Source organism: Camponotus vicinus, unplaced genomic scaffold, assembly GCF_025532165.1.
Source record: "Camponotus vicinus isolate PSW18456_S1 unplaced genomic scaffold, iyCamVici1.0 SCAF_9, whole genome shotgun sequence".
Lineage (NCBI taxonomy): Eukaryota > Metazoa > Arthropoda > Insecta > Hymenoptera > Formicidae > Camponotus > Camponotus vicinus.
In genome coordinates this window covers 2,720,764-2,742,591 of record NW_028141981.1, presented here as the reverse complement: position 1 = coordinate 2,742,591, position 21,828 = coordinate 2,720,764, and the positions used below count along the sequence as shown (strand labels likewise).

Here is a 21,828-nt window from a genome sequence, read left to right as displayed (position 1 = left end):
TTAGAAAGAGACAAACATACTTTCTTTCACTCCAACTAATTGCACTAGTGCAGTAGTGCAGCTAAAAAGAACAGGTCCTATGTCCACACAATGCACTGTCCACAAGTCCACACATGTCAGATTGTTTAAATCAAGTAATTGAAGTGTTTTGCTATTCAAGATGATGCGATTTGAAGAAGAAGGCGAAACATTGAAAGATAAATCTCGTTGTGCAAATATTCGCGCTGATTTAAAAATGTGTTTGCTTCAAAGTGATTGTTGCAAAATTGTAAGTAAGCACGAAGCAGTTACCGTTATAACCCAGAAATACATACATTACATTATATTCATTGTGCACGAATAAAGATGTAAATTTTAAAAATAAGTTACAAGTTTTATATGAAAAATAAGATGTTTTATCTCTGGTAATTTTTTTTAAATTTTTTGATCGAGAATAATAAATATCAACTAACAAATCAATAAAATATTTATTGAGATATTCTATGTTCAATTTTTGCTTCTATTTTCGATTTTCAAACGAGTCTTTTATAAACTTGGAAATGTGTATAAGCATAATTTTTTTTAAGGTACATTATTTTATTTTTTATTTTTTTTACAGTACAAACATACTCCCAGAGAATGCCTTAAGTTACAAGATGGTACAGTACCTGACGAATGCTTTGCTTTACGAAATACATTATTTGATTGTAAACATTCTATAGTAAGTATAAATAAATTTGATAAATAAATATTAAATTGTAGGTATTAGGAAAAGAAATTGTGATACAATTTTTTAGACAAGTCTACATAAGATATATAGTTATATAGTTTACTTCTCGTCTTTCTTTTTTTATCTTTCATAGATTGATGGCAGAAGACGATTTAGGGGTCCCAAAGGATATTAATAATTGTCTAATAATATATATATTGATGTATATATTTATATATAATTTGTTATATATAATTACATACATATAACTTTTAATAAATAATTATACTTCTTTGGCATAATTTAGGGAGAAATATATATATATATATATATATATATATATATATATATATATATATATATAAGTATAACAGAGATAAGAAAGTGCTAATGTAATTTATTGATGAGAAAGGGGGAATAAATCATAATATTAGAAGTGATTTATTATCATGTTATATTCGTTGTATGTACATGATTTAATAAATTTATAATACTTACTAAAGTAGCAATATGTCATCAACATCATACAATTCAGTGATTTGTTTATGTATTGTAGTACAATTTTGAAAGAAGTTCGTTTTCTTTTAAGATAATCTGTTGTCAGACTGAACTGAAAAATACGACGCTTTATATGAAAAAATAGCAATTACCTTAAAGAGCTTATACTGTTCTATGTGTGTATATATATATATATATAGAGCATAAGTCTTTTTTGTAAGTAAACAAGAGATATATTTCTTCTTAAAGAACAAAAGCAGTTTACTTTAACTCTTTCAGTATTCCAGTGTTATAATTCAGATATTAATTTTTAATCTTATAAAAATATATGATAAAACTGATAAAACTTTTTTGTTTTATGATGTTAAATATATTATAAATCACATATATGTCAATGAAAATGATAATATAGCAAAAAATAAAGAAAAAGTACACACGTATATATTTTTTTTAATAATTAAATAAAATAAAATTATATAGAGAAAAAAAGATTTTAGGTCTCCCATATTTAATCTGTTGCTGAAAGAGTTAAATGTGATAATCCAATCTCTTTTTTTCTTAATATTAAAATTTCCTATATACCCACAATCATGTAAATATCGTATAAAATTAAAACATATTTCGGCATAATATAACAGATATGCAATGAAAAAATACGAATGTGGTAGCCAAATATTTTATTAGCGCAGTTTAATTATAATCAATTCAAATCAGTTTAATTATAATCAATGTTTCTTGTTCTAATGATGTACATATTATAGAGTGGACACCATTGTGTGACACTATGGCTTTATGTACCATATTTCACAATTGCGCTGTTTTGTCGCGGTGAATCGTAAAACGAATGCGTATATCGAACATGATACGCGTATGATCACAGTAAAATCGCGAATTTTCCTTACTTTCCATTTTTTTTTCTTATAGTTAAGATTATCTTGTTCCACTTTGTATTCAGCGAGTACGAATCCAGCGTATGATAAGCACGCCATCGGGATCAGATAATTACAAATCTACTGGGTGATGATCACGCCTGCGTAATCATCCTAACTATTGTCTGTATGCAACACAAGCGTATATTGGCTGTATGATCTTTTTTGTACTACAATGCCAACTCACGCTACTCTTCCACTCTTTAAAATGGCTATAGGCACCTAAAAAATGGGATTTGTATAAGCTTTTCTCGCATGTCTTTATTTTCTTCCTAAGAGAGAAGTTTACACTGAATGTGGATAAAATATATATTTAACAACAAAATGAAAACTAAATAAATGAAACTAAATAACTTTCTTTTTAGTTGATTATATTTTTATATTTTTAAAGGTCACTATATAAAAAAAAAAAGATTATACATTTTTCTCAAAAAACGATTATACCTGCATGTATTTGACACAATTCGTTCATTCCTTTAAAAATTATGTATAAATCATGATTTATATAATAAAAGAACTGTACTTTTTTATCATTTTCTGAGAGAGTAATATTACAATTAGAGATAAAAATTTAATTAAAGTTTTTATTTTTTGGAATTGTAATTTATCCACATTTGCATTTGTCAATCAAATTTTGCGAGCGTCAGTAATACGCATTTGATATGAATATTTAATATCAAATATGAAGATAATCGATAAAAGGCTTTAAATTACGTTCTATTACGTCGGCCTTCAAAGTTTCACTACTTTGTATCTAAATCATCTAGACTGATTTCAATAGTAGCATTTTCAAGAGTAGGTTTCAAGAAGATTTATCTTTCATTGTGATATATACGCCGCTCGCTCAAATATCACAGTTTATCGAGTATGATATGTAATTAGCGATTATTCGATAGTTACCAATAATGTAAGAAAAGTACATTGCATATATATTGTTATGGTTATGTATATCGCGCGATACCCATAGGGTAACCAAAAGTCTTTAATCAGTAACACGTATATTATCATTATCTGTATTCCCATTTTTCAGAAAATTAAATGTCGAGGATTCATCCATTTGTATATATATAATAGATTTCTTGGACACTTATTTTGCATTAAGTATTGCAATACTCTCTGCAGCTTACATACCAATTTTATTGCTATTTGTTCTGTATTTCCGTTTCGTTTGGTGACCCTATTCGGGCAACGCTCGTTTGTATGATGAACGAAATAGTAAAGTCGAAAAATACAAATAGGTCCAATGGCGTATCTAATCGAGCATGCTGTTTCGTCGATAATCGACAAGACTTATCTAAAGCGTATACGAAGTTGCGCTTCTTATAATAGATAGTACGATAGTAGAAATCACAGTGTCTTGTTTGTTAGCGGCATTTGCGACGATATTTTACGATTCCTGCAAAAATCAGTATCGTGCTTTCTCTTGGCAGCCGCTAGAACTTGGGAGAGGATTACGTTTCTGCAATTAAAGTGACAACTATTAATATTGAAAATATATTGGGATATCAACATCTATTTTCAGCCACAAATAAAATATAGAAATAAAATATAGACTAAAGAGATGAAATGTGATAAATACTGTTTCGCTTGAATTTTCCTGTGGAGAGATGCATGTAATGCAATTTGAAAGAATGCTCCTCGCAGATTCTAATAGCTGGGTAAGGAATCAGAAACACACGGAGGGTCTATAAAGCCCGATGTATCCACACAGACGTGCGCGAAGTGCCGGTAAAAGTATTGCCGCAGCGGATAAATTATCTTGCAACTGCGAGCACTCGCAGATTAATAGATACATCTTATCGCCTTGCGATATCGATTTGTGCAAAGTGATACGCCTGAGACCCACCGATTTTGGCAAGTATCGATATATCATCCGCGCACCTATAATACAAAGTGATATATAATATCTCGATATAGTGCCAAAATAAAACAGAGAGTAATTGCTTCTATACATCTGTATACAGAGTGTAACTATTTTAAGATACACGACATGGACATATATAATACAACAGCATTACATAAATAAGAAAAATTTCATCATTTCATACGGATTTTTAATATTTAAGAGCTCTCGAATTGCACATATAAAAAAATGGCAAGAAATGCACTCATTTACCTGTCCAATAGAGCCAATTTTGTTCAAACTTAAGACCGTCATCACCCTCGAAAACTTTGAAAATCAACACAATATAGCCGGTGGACGGAATGGGTGGTCTTCCACCGGGTGGTTCGAGCGGCGGTCTTGCGATAGTTGCTACCTCATTGAACAGATCCAATGTATGATTGGCCGCATATCTGAGGTCTCGGGGATCGAACTTACGTAAGGCTGCGCATTGCACTTCATTGTAAAAATCCATGGGATCCGTGTTTTGCTTGTTTATTAGATAATACGTAATGAACGGAAAATCCGCTGAAACGGATAAAAATCTCAATTAAATAATCTTGAAAAGGATTTTTTACATATTGTCACATATTATTCTCTGAATTGAATTTCTCTGAATATTCTAAAAATTTTACATACCGTTCTTCTCCATATTCGTAAGCAAAATACTTTGCGACGCAGAGGGTGCTAACTCAGCGACTAGCTCTGCGGCGGTATCGCGTTGTAGAACCAGCGGACGAGATACTGGAGATTCAATTAAGGGATCCAGAGGCTCCAATGGTGTCATAAAATGCGCGAGAACACATTGCTTAGGATCCTCAACCTCGAGAACCGACAAAGGACTTCCTGGTCTCTTCTTGTCAGCGACAGGAGCATGCTTTGAATAAAAAATTAGAAAGTAAAATTGCAACATAGAAAAGACGGGAGTTATATTATTATTTAAATGATACAGTAATGTTCAAAGATTTGTTGCACAAAAATTATATATTCATCAAAACAGTTTCTCATTAGATAATTTATCAAAAATACACATACGCACACATACATACACCATTTGAAACAATTTCTCATGATAATACATTTAGAATACATAATATATAAAAAATTCTTGAGAATACATTTTAAATGTTCCTTTAAATATTTATTAAATAGAAATATAACAGGGATATTTTTAACTAACATATATTTATTTTAATTATTAATTAGACAAAAATAATAAAATATGAATAAAAATAAGAGATCCTTCACAGCTACTCTTTCAGGCTGATACATTTTGTTTACAAACAATGTTTCTTTTAAAGAACTATATAATGTTGTATATATATATATATATTTTTTTTTTTCTTTAAAATAATTTCGATATTATCACACAGCTTTCGATTCTTATCAGTAATAATGTATTGCTAAATTTAATATTATAAACAAAAGAAATATATATTTTGCAACGAAATATCTAACAATATCTTAATAAAATATATTTTATTTTAATAGTATTTATTTTATACTACTATATTACTATATTAATTTTAATTGTTAATTTTTTTTTAAATAAGTATTTCTGTTTTTTTTTTATCTTAGTGCTATTGTGTGTATGTGTGTGCGTGTATGCACGTATGCGTGTATACTGTTCTATTTCTGTAATAAATTAATTCTAATATCTTTTTGGCATAGACATGTTTTTGGTATAAACATTTTTTTAAATTAAATAATTTTTGCGCAATTTAAGCTTCAATGTAATAAATAATTTTTTTAATATTATTGATTTAATATTATTTTTTTAATATTATTTTAATATTACTTTTATAATATTATTTTTTTAATATTATATATTTTTAACATTTTTATTTGCGCGATTATGTGTTTTGTTAATAAAATTTATTTACTAATTTGATAATCGAAGTGTGGAGAATGAAGAGATTGTGCGATGCAATAAACTTTTCCGATGAATTCTCGCTGAGAAAAAATAATGTACGAGTCGAAGAAAGTGCGTGCAAAATTCGCTCCTTTTTAACCGGAAGAAACAATGATTGTAATTAATATTCAGTTCGTAATTTCTATGTCTCCTGAATAGATTATCTCAATATGAAATAAAGCAATGATGCAATCCGATGCCGACAAAAGAATGTTCTTAATCGCATTCTTGTGTATACAGATTAAAAACTCGACATCTCTAACAGCTGATCTTCAATGTTACATACGGAAGATATTAATTCTTATAATAAAAAAATGTTAAACCGCTCGAACCTAACTTTTAATCTACCATCAGATTGACAGGATATGATAGTATATTTAGAACATATTACAATTGTACAGTATCTTCGATGTCTTTCTTTTATTACCTTTAACATTGTCGTTGAGAGATAGAGACGTAACCTTATCTCCAAAATTCTATGTGCGATTGCCATATATAAATAATACTGTTTTGTTTAGAGTGGCTTTTATCGCATAAGATTTTAACTTATATTCTGAATATATATATATACAGAGAGAAAAAGAGAAATATCCTGATTCCGCCCTCTTCTGCTACATATGCCAAGTTATGCACATGCGGTGACATCTTCCGCTGATTCGCGGACCGCGATATTGCCTCACTTCGCTCGTCTCGCGTAGCGAAGGGTACCAACCGTATATCCCGAGAAATTTATCGTCACAAAGTTGCCATAAATTTCAAATTTTCGGCAAACTGCAGTAACAAACGTCGCCTAACAAACGCCGCAAGTGCGGGCGGAACGATGGACATTTCTTTGCGAGTTTTCGCGTTGATTTATGCGTTTCGAGTGTATCCGTAAATGCAATAAGTGTTCGGAAACGACGCGCAAAGTGACGGACGAGTGCCAGATCGTGATAACTGATCCGCGTAATCATAATTAGCGAATAAAGTCGGGAGCAAAGTGCGGTATTAATGGCGGCATAAATATCGCAGCACATCGAGAAATTATGGGGAGCGTTCAAATATCGGCGTATTGTAAAGTGATCGACAAGTCTCGGATCGCGAAATTGACCTTCGCAATCGTAATTAGCCATTTCTTCCAATTAGCGTGTATTTGTATATAGAAGCGTTCGAAGCAACGGAGCATCGGCGTGAAGTTGTCGCTGCATTTCCGTTCGAGGATCGAAGCTCGTCACGTCGTACATAACGGATGCACCGTGCAAAGTGATCAAGGATTGCGTTTCGCGTTCATTTATTCGTCCCGAATACGTCACGAGTGGAATAAATTCTCGGAAGTGCCATGCGAATATCGGAGTCGACAATTAATCCGATCGTACGATCGTAATTAGCCGCGTTTTTCCGACCGATATATATGTCAGTGACAGTCGAATACGATCGAAAACAGCGCTCGGAGTCGCCGCACACTCCGAATTTCCGAGAATCGAAGTTCGTGTCGCGTTTCATGTTACATTGCGAGTATACGCGAGTATACATGTGCATATGTGTTCGAAGCTACGAGAAATCTGTGTTTCGTGTGATATATTCGTGTGCAATAAAGTGAATCTCGATAAAGGTGATGAATCGCAGTCAATGTGAATGAATATGGAAGTAATGCGTGATTATCGTATTAAAGCGATTCATGTTTGAAAATGAGTGGATATCTCTGAAATAATTGGATCATATGGATTAAACGGATTATATGGACTTTATGAGGGACAGGGGCAGCAACGGCGGTGCACCGACAGGTGAGAGGGTTGATTAATTATTTAAAATTTTCTTCTTTTAATATCCACATAACGTTTGCTGAGAATTAAATATAGACGGTGGCTAAACTTTTTTATAATTTAATATCAGCTCCCTTTTTTTCTCTATGTAACTTGAGGTACATTACTGTGTAAATAATAGCTGCTGATGCAATAGAAGGTAAAATTTAATGTAAAAAAGCGAAATATCAGCAGATATATTATAATGACATGCTATTTGCTTCGAATTTCTTTTCAATGATATTTGGACCTTTTTGATGTTTGAAGTATATATACTTGAAATAAAAATTTGAGTCATTTTTTATTAAAAAATAAATAATTTAAGCTAATTTAATAAAAAAATTATCTAGAAAAAATATTTTAATATAAGATATAAAAATAATATAATCTAATTATTATATAAAAAATCTAGATAATAACTACAAATTATTTAAAGGATTGTGAAATATTTTGTAAATTTTTTACATATAAAAATATATTAAATATGTATATTTTATTAGATATGTTATAATCATAAGACTAATCTTAAGAGAATTTTTTTAGTATTATATAATTGCATAAAACTATAATCAATGTCGCAAAGATACAACAATTACTGTGTTTTTCACAAATAATAAATATTACACATTTCTCACCTGACGGTTGCCTCTGCCACCATCGAATATTTTCCTTTCTTATTTATCCTCTTGTTCTTTATTGGCACTCATAATATTCACTCGCGAAAATATTGTTAATTATGATCATACGCGCACTAATTAGCAGAATACGATTGCGTAGCACTATATATATATATATATATATATATATATATATATATATATATATATATATATATATATATATATTATTGATGTATCACGCATAATACAGTTTATCACGTACAATTATGTTATAGTTAAAGATAAACATTTCTGAATTATGCAATATTTGATAAATACGTTAAGTATAGTTTGCCAACTGTTCGACCGATCTCGCTTAAATAAATTTCACAAAGTTTGATAAATATTTTGACAAATTACAACGATATGTAAATTTATAGTACGCGATTAATAAATTATTATGTAGTTTACAGCAATTATACTTATTAATTAAACACGATACTTCTACGCTAATCATCAAGCTAATCATCCACTCGTTTCGTATTCGTTTTATTAACAATCAAAAAATATATAATTTCCCTCTGATATCGAATATTACACGAATCGAGTTAACGATTCATTAAAAAAATATATCTGAAAATTCAATATTACATAATACACATTTTAACGCATGAATCCGATGAAATAAATGTATTATAAATGATTAGTACATAATTTTTCTTTACTCAATTATTTATTTTGGTCTCCGATCTGAAAATGATTGTTTACACTTTATTTAGTCAAAAGTTTAAATCAAAGCCCGAGAAAATATAATCGAAACATATTTACAAATTATTTCCCGTATTGTTTTAAATATAATTTATTGCAATATATTTAAAAAAAATATAATTTATAATTCAATATTACTTATAACTTAATAAATACAGCTTGTAAATTATTTCCAGACACTTCATTTTTATTTCAAAGAATTATACTTATTAATTAAACTTATTAATGTGTCGCACGAAACACTTTTTATTAAATAACTGTTGTCATGATGCTCATATGGATTATTAACCACGAGAATTATTTAATTACGCGGGTAGGTAATCATAATTATAATAATTATGATTCTTCCGGTATTTTTTACGATCACATTTCGATATGTAATGGAAAAACACGTGGAGCGAGCCGCATCGTATGTCCCCTTTCCCCTACTTTTTACTCCCTACTCTCTCACTCCCACCACCACTAGTCGCGTCGTGCGTATTCAAGGCCATTGTGTGTTTATAAAGTGTAGTTCATCGTATGACTAATTCGTTGCCGTCACGAAATAGTGACGCGTATTATGAATATGATATATTCTTTTATCTTTAAATTAATCATTAATAATTGTTTTACACATGGTGTTTCGTTATTTTAATTGCTTTATCTTACGATTCGCGCATGTTCTCAATTCGAAAGTAATAGAAAAGTTACGTTTAAATCGATGAAGATTAAACGAGAAAATCAAAGCGCGATGCGACATTTTTTTTCGAATCTCTTTCTAAATATATTTAAAGAAATGATTATTTATAAAGATCGCGATAAAACAATAATGTATCTTATTCCATTTCGACCTCTGTTCGAAATTGTACAAAATATTTGCTTTTCTAATAAATTATCGATACGCTTACAAATCGTTAATCGCTAAAATTAATTAATTGTGCGAGTGAATAATTGTCAATTGTAAATAATTGTCAATTGGTCGTGGGGAATAATCATGTTTAGCATCTTTCGGTACTTTTCGGAATCGCGTTTCTCTTGAGAAATAATGTGAAAACATCGTAAAGTGAGGACAAGATGTATAACAATATAACATATTGTACAAGTGTATAATATAAAGCTTATATTATAGTAAACATCACGAAATTCGACGCTTGTGTTTTGCGATGATACATTTTGCGATGATGACGTATCTGTCACAAAGTCACCTTGTTGCCATTCATGTGGCGTTGACACTCGAGTAAGCACGTAGTAGCACAAGTTTTGTTCCGTCCATATCATTATCTTTCGAAATATGATCGTATTAATTGTTTGAAACATAGTCATTATTTATATTTATTATAATTAACAATTATTAGTTCATTCGATCGATTAATTCTTGTGATAAATAATAGATACGGATTTCGCGACTTATCAAAGTATATATTTTTGTTTTTCAATTTGTTTTTTAAAAAAATTAAAACAATAAGGAATGATAATCTTAAATTATTTAACTTCTGTATTGAAATAATTACAATTTTCATGTGTGATATTTTAAAGCTTGTATTTTTGAATATATTTTGCATCGCATTTAAAATTTTAATCTAAATATAATTTGCATATAATTATCTCAAATCTGGAGAATACAGAGTGATATATAAATTATTAAGTCAAATAATTGAGTAAAGAAAAATTATGATATGCCGATTATAATAATACATTTATTTGTCGGATTCATATCGGGTGTAATATTGAATTTTAATTTGTGTATTTTCGGTTTTTTAATTGGTTGTTAACTTAATTCATATAATATATTGCATGCATCAAAATAGTGTCGATGTAATTTTCAATCATTAATAAAACATTATAGCTACGAAATGGAATAAACAATCAAGAAACATTGTATTTAATTAAGTATATTTGCTATTAACATTGTAATAATGTAAATTATCAATCGCTTATCATAAACTTGATATTTACATATCAAATGCAAAACGTATATTTTGCGAGATTTAGATCATGCAAACTATAATTAACATATTTTCGAACATAATTCGCGAATGTTTTTAAAACTACTGTATTTATTTACACTTATTTATATATTTATATTATAATATACAAGATAATAATCATCCAGAGATCAGTGTATATCGTCGATATAACAACAAATGTAACGTCGCCGTGAGTAAATTTGATCATATAATTTTTTTCATCGCGTAATATATAGAGTGCCGTAAACAAGTGCCGCGTGATCTTCTGCTAATTAGTGTGCGCGCGATTGTAATTAACTATGATTTCACGAGTAAATATTGTGAGTGCCAATAAAGGAGCAAAAATCAAGGGAAGGATTCCTTGAATAAATAAGAAAGGATGAACAGGCTCGGGGAAGCATCGGGCAACGACGGAGCAACCGTGAGGTGAGAAATTTATAACTTAATTAATTTATTATTTGTCGTAAAAATAAATGCTTTGCGACAATGATCCATTTTATACCATTATGTGTTATAATGTATATAAAAAATATTTTCAAAATGTTATTTTAGGCAATTAAAATATTTAATAAAAGATAGAATAGATAGAAAGATAGAATATTAATAAAAGATATTCATAATTTTTATTTAAGAAAAATATATAAAATATTTCACAATTTTTAGGAGATTTGTAATTATAATTTAGGTTATTTTTATGTAATTAGATTATTATTTATTATGTATAATTTGTACTAAAAATTTTTATTCACGTTAGATAATATTTTTTATTAAATATCTGTTTAAAGGATAAATTTAATTAAGCATTTATTTAATTATGTATATTTCTTAATTTCATATTTCTTTTTTATTTTAATTATTTTGGACACTGCTTTATATATATAATTTGGATATATTTATATTTTACAGATCAACGTTATACTACAACTTCGTCGTTGCGCATCGTATCGGTGAGTTTTAAATTATTTTCTATTTTATGTACATATGTAAAATCGAGATAATAAATTTGTTGAAATTATATTAGATATATATGTGTATGTACGATGTATGTGAAAAACGTATATCAAAAAAATAAATGATAATAGAAGAAATACGAATACAATTATCAAAAATTTTTTAATCGTACATACACATATAAGCGAAAATATCAGATACAATGGAGCTCCTTCAGATTCTGATTGTTATCAAGTTTTTTCTTGTGTGTATTATAAGCTCTGTTCTAAGGAACATGCTTATTAATTAGCGAAATTAAAGTTTAGTGCTTGAATAACGCTACAAAGTTTAACGAGATGTTAAATGATTTCCCATTTTTTTTATAATTACAAAAATGCATCGATAATATTATCTTATTAATAGGGAATAGAAGTATTTTGAAATTAAATATATCGAATTATTTTTCTCGAGAGTGATATTTAAGGATAATGTCTGACAATTAGACAAACAACATGATTAAAAAAAATATATATATATATATATATATATATATATATATCATCAAAATTTAAAAATCGTTTCGTCGAATTAAAGAATTGTTTTATTTTTCTGGTATATAGCTTGTCTCAGAAATTCTTGTAGATTTTAAAGTCATTTTACTTGTAGTACAATAAAAACATGAAAGAACATTATCGTTTATCATAACTTCTCATTGGTTTATAATTAAAAAAAATTAAAAATTTATTCTAACATTATTAGAATATTTCATCGATATTTTAGTTAATAAATTCGCTTTTAAATTTTACGAAAAATATACTGTGCATAGATTTACTTTCCTAGATAAATTCGGAGGTAATTTTTTTCTGTAAAAAGTACATTATTTTGAATTAAACAAAATAAAGAAATTTTTTGGTCACTCACTGGTACACCCGCTGGTAAAAAACGTTCGAGAGAAGCGAGAGGTATGATAAAACAGTCACGGTCCAAAGTGGCCAAGGAAATTGGTTCGCCTCGCGGTGGACTGTTTCCAGAGACCACAAGGGGCGTGTAAGTGCCGGAAGCACGATTACCGCTGAAAGACACCTGCTAAAATGATAATACAATTGGAGAATTATATTACATGCACATAACATGCGCTAATACTCACGGATAAATATATATTGTAAAAGCCATATATCGTAAAAGATTACTCTCACATATATACAGTTTTGTATGTGCAGAATTAATATTTCATATTTGATATTAAAAATTTGCAACAATATATATAATATTATTTAGAATATATACACAAAAATACATTCAAGTGGATCCATTAATTTTAATTGATATCTAGTGGCTTCCGGCTGTAAAAATTTTAATTTGATTGTAAGCATATGATATCTACTAACTCGATTATTTTGAAATTTGCAAATAAAATAAATAAATAATATATTTCATATAGTTTAACGTACCTATTACGTTTAGTATACAATAATACTATCAATTTAATAAGGTAAAAATTTTATGTTATATGTTATAAAGAAGAAAGGAATTTTAATCAAGGTTTAAATATTTATACTTAATATTTTATCATAATTAAATTTCCTAATTATATTTATCATATTAATTTTTGAAAAATTTATTATATTATTTGTTATATTATTTAGATTTTTGCACTATATAATTTATTATTTTAAATTTATAATTTAATTTGATGATAGAAACATAAAAAATTGTATTTTCTAATAATGCATTTAATAACTCACATAATTTGAAAACTAAAAGTTACTCCAAAGCAAGATGCTTACAACCGAAAGTCACTAGTATATTCGATTAAACGAGTTAAAATTAGCTTTTTCTTATTTATTTTAGAATTTGGAAGATTAGAATTTTTGACACTAAGAATCGAATATATACGCATAAAAATATTCATGTTATAGAATTTATCTTATGCAATTTTATACATATTACATATTCTGCAATAGTGATTATAAGAGAGTGTAAATAATGATTTGCTTTTATAAATTTTATAAAATATTTTTTTCTGCTTACGTATAAATAAGTATATTCAAAGATATTAAATGAACTTTATATGGAATTCTGCAGTCGCTTTTTATATGCTAAAAGAAATATCGATTTATGAGAATGTATATTATTATCGCAAGATAGAAAATAAAAAAAATTGAGATCTCGATATGTATGTGTGCAATAATAATGTGAATATAAATTCACGCGCATGGATTTGTCCAAATACATTTAAATCAACAGTAATAAACATGTCAGGAGATAATACGTGTTCAAATAAAATAAAAATAGATTGTGGATGCATAGGTGAAAAAGACATAGCACGACATGTGAATTCACGTATGCGCTCCGCGTCTGACTCGACTCATCTTTTACTACTTGTGCCCAAGCGCAAACGGTCACCATCGGTAGGTCTACTCGCGTTTTTCCTATCGTATGTTTCACCTCTTGGCTCTCTCGTAAAGCCTTACAGTTTTATAGTTCACGTACGCGCGATGCTACATGGTTTATGTTGCATGTCAATTTTGCAAGTACGCTCGGCGTTAACGATTGATCACATCGCCTTGTAATTTTTTATTCCTCTACGGCCTGGTAACTGTGAAATGTCGTCTTTTATAAAGTAGAATCGGATAGAATATACACGAAAGAAATATTTTAGAGACAAAATAACTTATTCCTATTTTTTTTAATATATAAAAATTAAAACTTTAATTCTCCTTTTGATTCTATTCCCCTTAATCAATTTTATTCAGTAGAGTTCTAATTTTTTTGTTAAATTTTTCATTATAATTGTGAGATTTTTTTTATGTCCCTATGTACATATCACTATATGCACTATATATCTGATTTCATATTATTATCACTATATGCACTATATATCTGATTTCATATTATTGTGCGTGTATTGCACATACATTATGGTAAAAAATAATCTAATGTGTACGTCATTAATGTATTGTGCGAAATGCATATATGCGAGAAAAAACTGACAGAATCGATAACAATTTATGCTGTTTAGTGTATAAAAATAGTGTGTCGGATAACGCAGTAATGATTACAAGTTTCATACTTGCATTATGTTTATACACGCAGCTAGATATACAATACATTTGTCTTTACACTTTAAAATTTATTTGTCATTATAAAATTCAAATTGCTTCTTCAAGTATGTAATCTAATTATTTTAATATTCGAAATATAAAATAGCAAAATAAAGTCGTCTCATTTTCTAATCAGAAACAAACTTAGATATTGTGTTCCAATATCGCATATATACATATATATTTATTTGTAATATTTATGCATTATTGTCTCTGAACAAATGTATGAATACACGCAATATATTAAAAATATTGGATATTATATACATATTGTTTATGTATAAAAGTTACGTGTATGTATTAATTAGGATGACTAAACGGCCAACTATTCAAAAATAGCTCCACTGGGAGACGTTAACAATGTCACATTTTTTCTCGGCATATTAGAGGTGCATACAGATTAAACAAACTCTTATAATCAATCTATAATCAGACACATGCATTTGCTCTACATTAACGTCAATTATCAAGCATTTTATAAATTTTTCTATAATATTTTCTCAGAGGACAAACTCCTCGAGGAAGGGTATTGTTCGAGAAAATTGATAAGCTAAAGATAGACAAAAATGTTAAAAAATTGAAATTATACAAATATAATTTAATTTTTCTCCTTTTTCTGAGTAAAATTTGCACTGTGTACAAGCAAATATTTAAAACTTAATATAAAAAAATAAAATTGTCTATTAATTTTATAAATCTAATTGCAGTTTGTGCAATTTTTTTTTCATACGAAATTTGCGACAGACTTGTAAAATATACCGAGCTCTATAAATATCCATTATATATTATTTTTAAATAAGCAAAGAATGTCGCGAGCTTAAACATTGATAAATCGTTGTAACTTGTTTCGTTTATAGAAATGCGCATTTATTAGAATGTGAATTTTCGCATCTCATGTTGCAGTATGAGTAAAGTATGCAATTCGCACGCGATTCTCGTGCGTTGAGACACATTTTTTTACATTTGCGTATTCAAATATGTGGAAAAAGCGTGCCTACAGTGTTTTGATATTTAATCGTATTGCGTTGCGGGTATACATGATGGTAAATATTCACACGGTACGCAACGTAAAGGTCAAAGATCGTTATACGACACTGCGGTCTTCGTTAGATTGTAAAAGCCGCAGCGATACTTTAATCGCGAATTTCCGCACGTTACGTTTTTTTCATGCCGCACGTTCTTTTTGATCACGCGAAAAGTATAACAAAGAATTTACTATTTCACATATCGTTTCATATTCTTCCAATATTTCTTGAGCATCGATTTATTGAATTCGATCGTAATTATTATGATACGGGAATGTTAATATAATTCGAATGTTAGAATGTTAATTTCTAGTGTTAAAATTAATAATAATCATTCCTTAGTAAAATATATGACTATCATTAAATGAATTATCTTTGAAGCGATTACTCAGTTTATTTTTCTCTTTTTAAGTAAAAGTTTTCTTCAATAAAGAGGATATATTCTTGATAATAGTCTTAAAATATACTCATCACAAGTGTTAGAAAATCTCATGATCATGTACTCAAAAGAAGAAATTATTTTCACTTTAAGAATATTGTAAAGTTGTATATCAAAGAAAAATCAAACTTACTTTACGCCAACTCATGTAGTAAGCAAACCAAATTTTTGTTTTAATTTAATATTCTTGACTAAAATACTGCACTTATTAAAATTCAGAATATATTCAATTAAATTTAATGCTTGTGGTGAACTTATAATATATTTGCGGATATACAAACTTATGATATACTTAAAATAAATAATATTTACTTGAATACACAGTATACATTTTTCTCTGTACGTCTTTCAATGATTCGACCGGCTGAGAGTCGCTGTAAGATATGAAATCTTATTGTATATTTCTTCAGTCTGTTACTGAATTTAAACACTCGTTAAATTCTGTTTGTTTACCGAGCGATGCGACCGTGAGCTTTATTGCGCCATTATACTACAACTTATAATGCAACTAAGGCCCGAAAGCGTCTTCTCTCTTGTGTGTAGAATACGACGTACTAAACGTTGACGAAGAGACATGGCGATGGAATGCGATATGAGGGGATTTTGAACGAGGTCGATAGTGCACAATGAATTAAGTGTCGAATAGCTGCACCGCGGCCAATTTATAACACCTTTCTGAAATCTACCACGACGCGAATAAGATAGCGACTTTGCGTGCTGTAGAGCTAGGTGTTACTTTTTATGCCACTCTTCCTGTAAATGATCTATATATTTCTTCCGTAACTTTGCTTTATTCCCCGCTATCTGTTGGCCCACTTTAAACTATAACGACATGTAGCATTTGATTATAATATGGCGATTGAGCGTAATTAATTTTTGTTAAAAAAACTTAACATTTATTATACTATAGTCAACTCATTTTTTGTTAAATTAAAAAAAATTTTGTTAAATTAATTTTTATTTTTTAAAGATTAAAATAAAATATTATAAAATAATTTATCATAAGATTGAGTATCGATTAAACCGTATTTGTGAGAATTATGATATGTATATAATTTTTTTATTTGGGTTTATGAATAATTTTATGATTCGATACGACTGATTGATGTGATTAAATATTTAACTGATTATCTGACAAGAAAATAAACTCAATGTAATGTATCGATACAAATAAAAAAAATCATTATTGTAAATAGAACATAAAATTATCATAAAACTAAATTATTATAAACCTATTTTCTTATAATATATTACAACTTTTTATTTCTTTAATTTTTTATCTCTTTAATAGTTCAAGAATATAATAAACTACTTATATATGTATAATGCTATACAATCATCGCTATGATTCGGTTGCTAGGAACATCCTAGCCACAACACATCTCTTGAATCAGATAATGTCGCGATCGCGGATTAGTTCTCTTCCTCATCGTTTTGATCGATTATAAAGGAAATTACTATAATTAGAGTTAATTGCAGAATATGTACACCATTACTACGGTGGTTTTTCGTGACATTAAAAGATAAATATGCTTGATAATTCATTGTATTATTTCATAGTATATGCTACAATTAATGTTATTTTTAGCAAATTCTTCATCAATAGATAAAAATGAAAAATTAAGATATATGTTTCTTTCATAGACTATCTTATCATGCAATTCAATTGTACATCTAAATGAAAGATGCAGGCAATTTTCTATGAACGAAGAAATGTAAATAAAGTCGCTCATCGCATTTTTTCCCTGGATCTTTCTCAAATACGTTAGAATTTTCGATTATATACCTACCTGCCTAGACGCAGTCGGGGTCGGTGGATCGGAAGATTCTTTCTGGTTTTGTTTTCTCCTGGCTTGATTCGCGGTCTGCGCACCCTGCGCGGAACCGACGGGCCCGCCGCCGCCCCATTTGATCACATGGGGCCCCGAATTGCGACGCGGCGGCGGACCCAGCCGCTCGCCCGGGTCCTCGGGTGGCGAGCCAAGCGCCCCACCTGTGGGTGGTGACAGGAACAAGTGAGTACGATAGCCGTGGCTCGTAAACTGGTGCTCGTGATCGCCCATCGACGGATAGTATCCCAAGTCCCGGCTGCGTCGTCCGGGTCCACGTGCGCCGCCGACCACCGACTGGCCGACGCGCGCCGCGCCGAAACGCGTTCCTAGCTGACCGAACGAGACCCCGGTGCCCAGGACAGGCCGAACTTCCCCTAGTCCTAGTCCTCCTCCACCTAGTCCGCCACCACCGGATCCCTTCTCGCCTCCGAAATTCTTGCGGAACATAAGATTCATGACTGACTTCAGTGCACGATTTCAGATCGCTATCGACGTATATTTCTTGTGGTGTGTATGTGTGTTTTTTTTTCTTTTCTCGGCTTTTTTACTCGATCGTTCGGTACGCTCGATCACGTGTTCGAGGATGCGCGTGGAAGAGAGAGACAGTGGTGGTGGCGGTGCGCGACGATCACAGGGAGGTATGGGGATGTTTAGATCTTTCCTACATCCGAAATTGATACACAATTTCGTGTTTTGAATTTTGCCGTCTCTCCGACACAAGGTCTTTTCTTTTTTTTGCGCACGATCCTCTCTGGGCGCACCGATAGCCGCTTAACTCATGACGGAGTATGTACTATGAGATTAACGATATGTTAGAAATTTGGGCGTATGATGTTTCGTCCGAGCCCAGGAGAAATCTGCGTGATATAGCACCGGACAACATTGGGATCGGAGTTTAAGCCGCTCGTGCAAAGACGCTGACAATCAATCTCCGACAGGGGATACTCGCGGAAATGTTGGAGAGAGCGCTTAACTTTTACCAACTTCTTACTGCCGTGTTGTACTAAAGCACTCGCGTGGCTGATCTAGGTCGAATGAAAAGAATGATAACGATCTTCTGTCGTGCGATCTCTCGACCGAAATACACGAAGGATTATTGAAACTTAACTTCGGAGTATCAGAAACGAGTAAAATCTCTGCGCATTGTACGCATTATTAAAATAGAACCGATAAAAATTTGGACTTTTCAATGTTTTACTAAATATTAATATTGAATTATTATATAAAAATGATATTGTATAGAAAGAGCGCAAAATTATCGAACAATCTATTCTATTTAAATACCATAACACTTTTCTAAAAATATATGCATCTATTTTATTGTTAGTATTCTATGTGAAAACTATTTTTAATATTTTTAGAGTTGTTAGTATCTCGAAATTTTTTTACTCTGTTGAATAATATGTAAATTTTATTAAAACATTTTAGATATACAAGAACTGGATTGATTCTTTTTTCGCGACGCTTATTTATCGATGTCGTGCTTTCCGTGTTTTTAAAAAGCGTAAGCAATGTAAGAAATCATGAATTTAATCTAGAAATATAAATAAGTTAACGTCACGTTATTTCTCCGAACACTATCCATAATCCACGAAGAATGTATAAAAAAAAAGAAAAAAATTTAACGAAAATTTAAAGAAACTTGCATAATTAAATAAGATTGATGTCCCAAGAGAGATGACTTGATAAAATATTATAAATATAATTCAAAATAAAAAACGACTTGCTCTATTATCTTTTTCTATTAATCGACATATTAATCGATTCCTATTAATTTATATTAATCGATTAGATTAAAATTTAGGATGATTTACTAACAATAACATGAATTTGAGATACTTTCATACAGTTGACACATATATAATGCAAAATAGACAAAATGTACAATTCCAAGCTAAAAAAATTAAATAAATAATGTTATAGATCACGTTTATAATAGACCTCACATTAGTTCCTCCAGTTTTCAAACAAGTATCACTGTGGCATGTAAGAGATACACATCACACAATCGAAAAACAGTAAAGATCGAGAAAATTAAAACACGCTGATTTACACAATAAATATCAAATTATCCGTTAACATCATTGCGATTCCATTTTCAATTTGCTTTATCAAGTACAAGTTTTATAATTCAATATACTTGATGGAATAATAGCGGAAAGTATATGCGTTAAATCGAAGTCATTGAACGATAACTTAAACAGTAATTTTAACGTCCCAGATCGTGTGTAATTAGACGGTTTCAATGTTTTGTTAATTCGATACATTCCAAAGAACGATATGCAGCTCGAGCTATTAATCTTTTGCGATCAGATTTACTGGATAAAATATTTTAAATATTTAACATTAGATTATCTATTCATATTAAAAAATGTTTATGCGCTATTCAATAATTTACATATTTTACATTTAAATTTATTAGGATTTAAAGTCATTTGATATTCTTTATAATTTCACTTTTAATTTTAAAAATTAAATTTAAAAGTAAGAATTTTAAATTGTGAATTAATGCAGAGAGTTAGTTCGCGATATTAGATTAAAAGAGACACAAATAACGCGTATGTCGACTAACGTTTGCCACTTCGTGGTGAACTGTCTCGTTGTAGAAACGGCACGAGCTTTAATAGTCTCTCGATTGATCTAAAGCAGACTGCTCTGCCAGTAGCATACGGCGCAGATATAGGTGCGTGAAAACAAGAAATTTATTTAATTTATTTTAATGCTGCGCGTTTTATTCGATAATGATAAAGAATGTAATTTATATTGACTCGAATTCTTGGAATTATTTTTGGAACAAATTGGCTGCACTGCCAAGATTTTCTCTATTGAAATCGTCTCTAATGTGAATAAAATCTTAGAATACATATACTATTAACCGTAATTTTTAAACTAATATTAACAATATATAAAACTATACAGTATTATTTTAAAAAAATGTTATAGTATCTGAAGCGATTTCTTGTTTAACAAATCTTGTTGCGATGATATTTTTGTAATTTTTTTCGAATAGTATAAAAGTTTACAAAAAAAATATTTAATAAAATATTCTGTTCAAAATTTTTAATATATATATAAATGATAGTATCTCTAATAATGTTTTGTAAATAAATTTTACAATTTCAATATTCTAATGTTAATTTAATTTTTCTAAATTATTTTAAAATGAAATAAAACTTTTGCAAGTCATAATTTATTTTAAATACGTGTTTGACTTACTTTGTATGATAACGATGCAAATCAGTTAATGAGGTAAATGTTTTTTACTATTTTATTAGATCTATAGCTAGCAAGGTACGTGACCGTGAGTTTATATTAGTTACTGGACTTAAAACAAGGCTATATCGTTTTCTCTGTTTATAACTTTTTATACAATATATTGTATAAACTAATGCATATATTTTTAAAAAATGTTAGAGCATTTAAATAATAAAGATTTAAATAATAAGGATTTTCTAATCAATTTTATCAAGCATTATTTGTGTGTGTATATGTTAT

General features: G+C 29.5%; 3 protein-coding genes across 11 annotated transcripts in view; 2 read left to right on the top strand and 1 right to left on the bottom strand.

The window, feature by feature from the left end:
• LOC145977223 (protein arginine methyltransferase NDUFAF7, mitochondrial) overlaps positions 1 to 21,828 on the top strand; it is a 73,289-nt gene that overhangs the window by 5,685 nt on the left and 45,776 nt on the right. The window contains exon 6 of the mRNA XM_083109031.1: positions 11,910 to 11,950. Within this exon, the coding sequence (XP_082965157.1) occupies positions 11,910 to 11,950 (41 nt within the window). The remainder of the gene's footprint in view (positions 1 to 11,909; positions 11,951 to 21,828) is intronic.
• On the top strand, positions 28 to 2,861 carry LOC145977224 (cytochrome c oxidase assembly factor 5). The gene is made up of 3 exons (XM_083109032.1): positions 28 to 268; positions 599 to 700; positions 843 to 2,861. Exons 1-3 carry the CDS (start codon positions 161 to 163, stop codon positions 882 to 884), a joined length of 252 nt encoding a protein of 83 aa, XP_082965158.1. The 5' UTR covers positions 28 to 160; the 3' UTR covers positions 885 to 2,861.
• LOC145977221 (uncharacterized) overlaps positions 1,847 to 21,828 on the bottom strand; it is a 31,646-nt gene continuing 11,664 nt past the window's right edge. Inside the window, exons 1-7 of one of the 9 annotated variants that reach the window (XM_083109023.1) lie at positions 20,906 to 21,211; positions 18,292 to 18,994; positions 12,855 to 13,019; positions 4,637 to 4,874; positions 4,232 to 4,525; positions 3,695 to 3,996; positions 1,847 to 3,574 (exon numbers count right to left, since the gene is read on the bottom strand). In XM_083109023.1, coding sequence (XP_082965149.1) covers positions 3,782 to 3,996; positions 4,232 to 4,525; positions 4,637 to 4,874; positions 12,855 to 13,019; positions 18,292 to 18,789 — 1,410 coding nt within the window. In that variant the 5' untranslated portion in view covers positions 18,790 to 18,994; positions 20,906 to 21,211 and the 3' untranslated portion in view covers positions 1,847 to 3,574; positions 3,695 to 3,781. The other 8 variants (XM_083109021.1, XM_083109028.1, XM_083109026.1 and 5 more) reach the window with 8 other exon arrangements.

What these genes read in the sequence shown, in the direction of transcription:
- LOC145977224 (XM_083109032.1), top strand. Translation starts at nt 161, where the DNA reads ATGATGCGATTTGAAGAAGAAGGCGAAACATTGAAAGATAAATCTCGT. An exon ending in AAAGTGATTGTTGCAAAATT is followed by an intron (nt 269 to 598) that starts GTAAGTAAGCAC and finishes TTTTTTTTACAG; the next exon opens with TACAAACATACTCCCAGAGA. An exon ending in TTGATTGTAAACATTCTATA is followed by an intron (nt 701 to 842) that starts GTAAGTATAAAT and finishes TATCTTTCATAG; the next exon opens with ATTGATGGCAGAAGACGATT.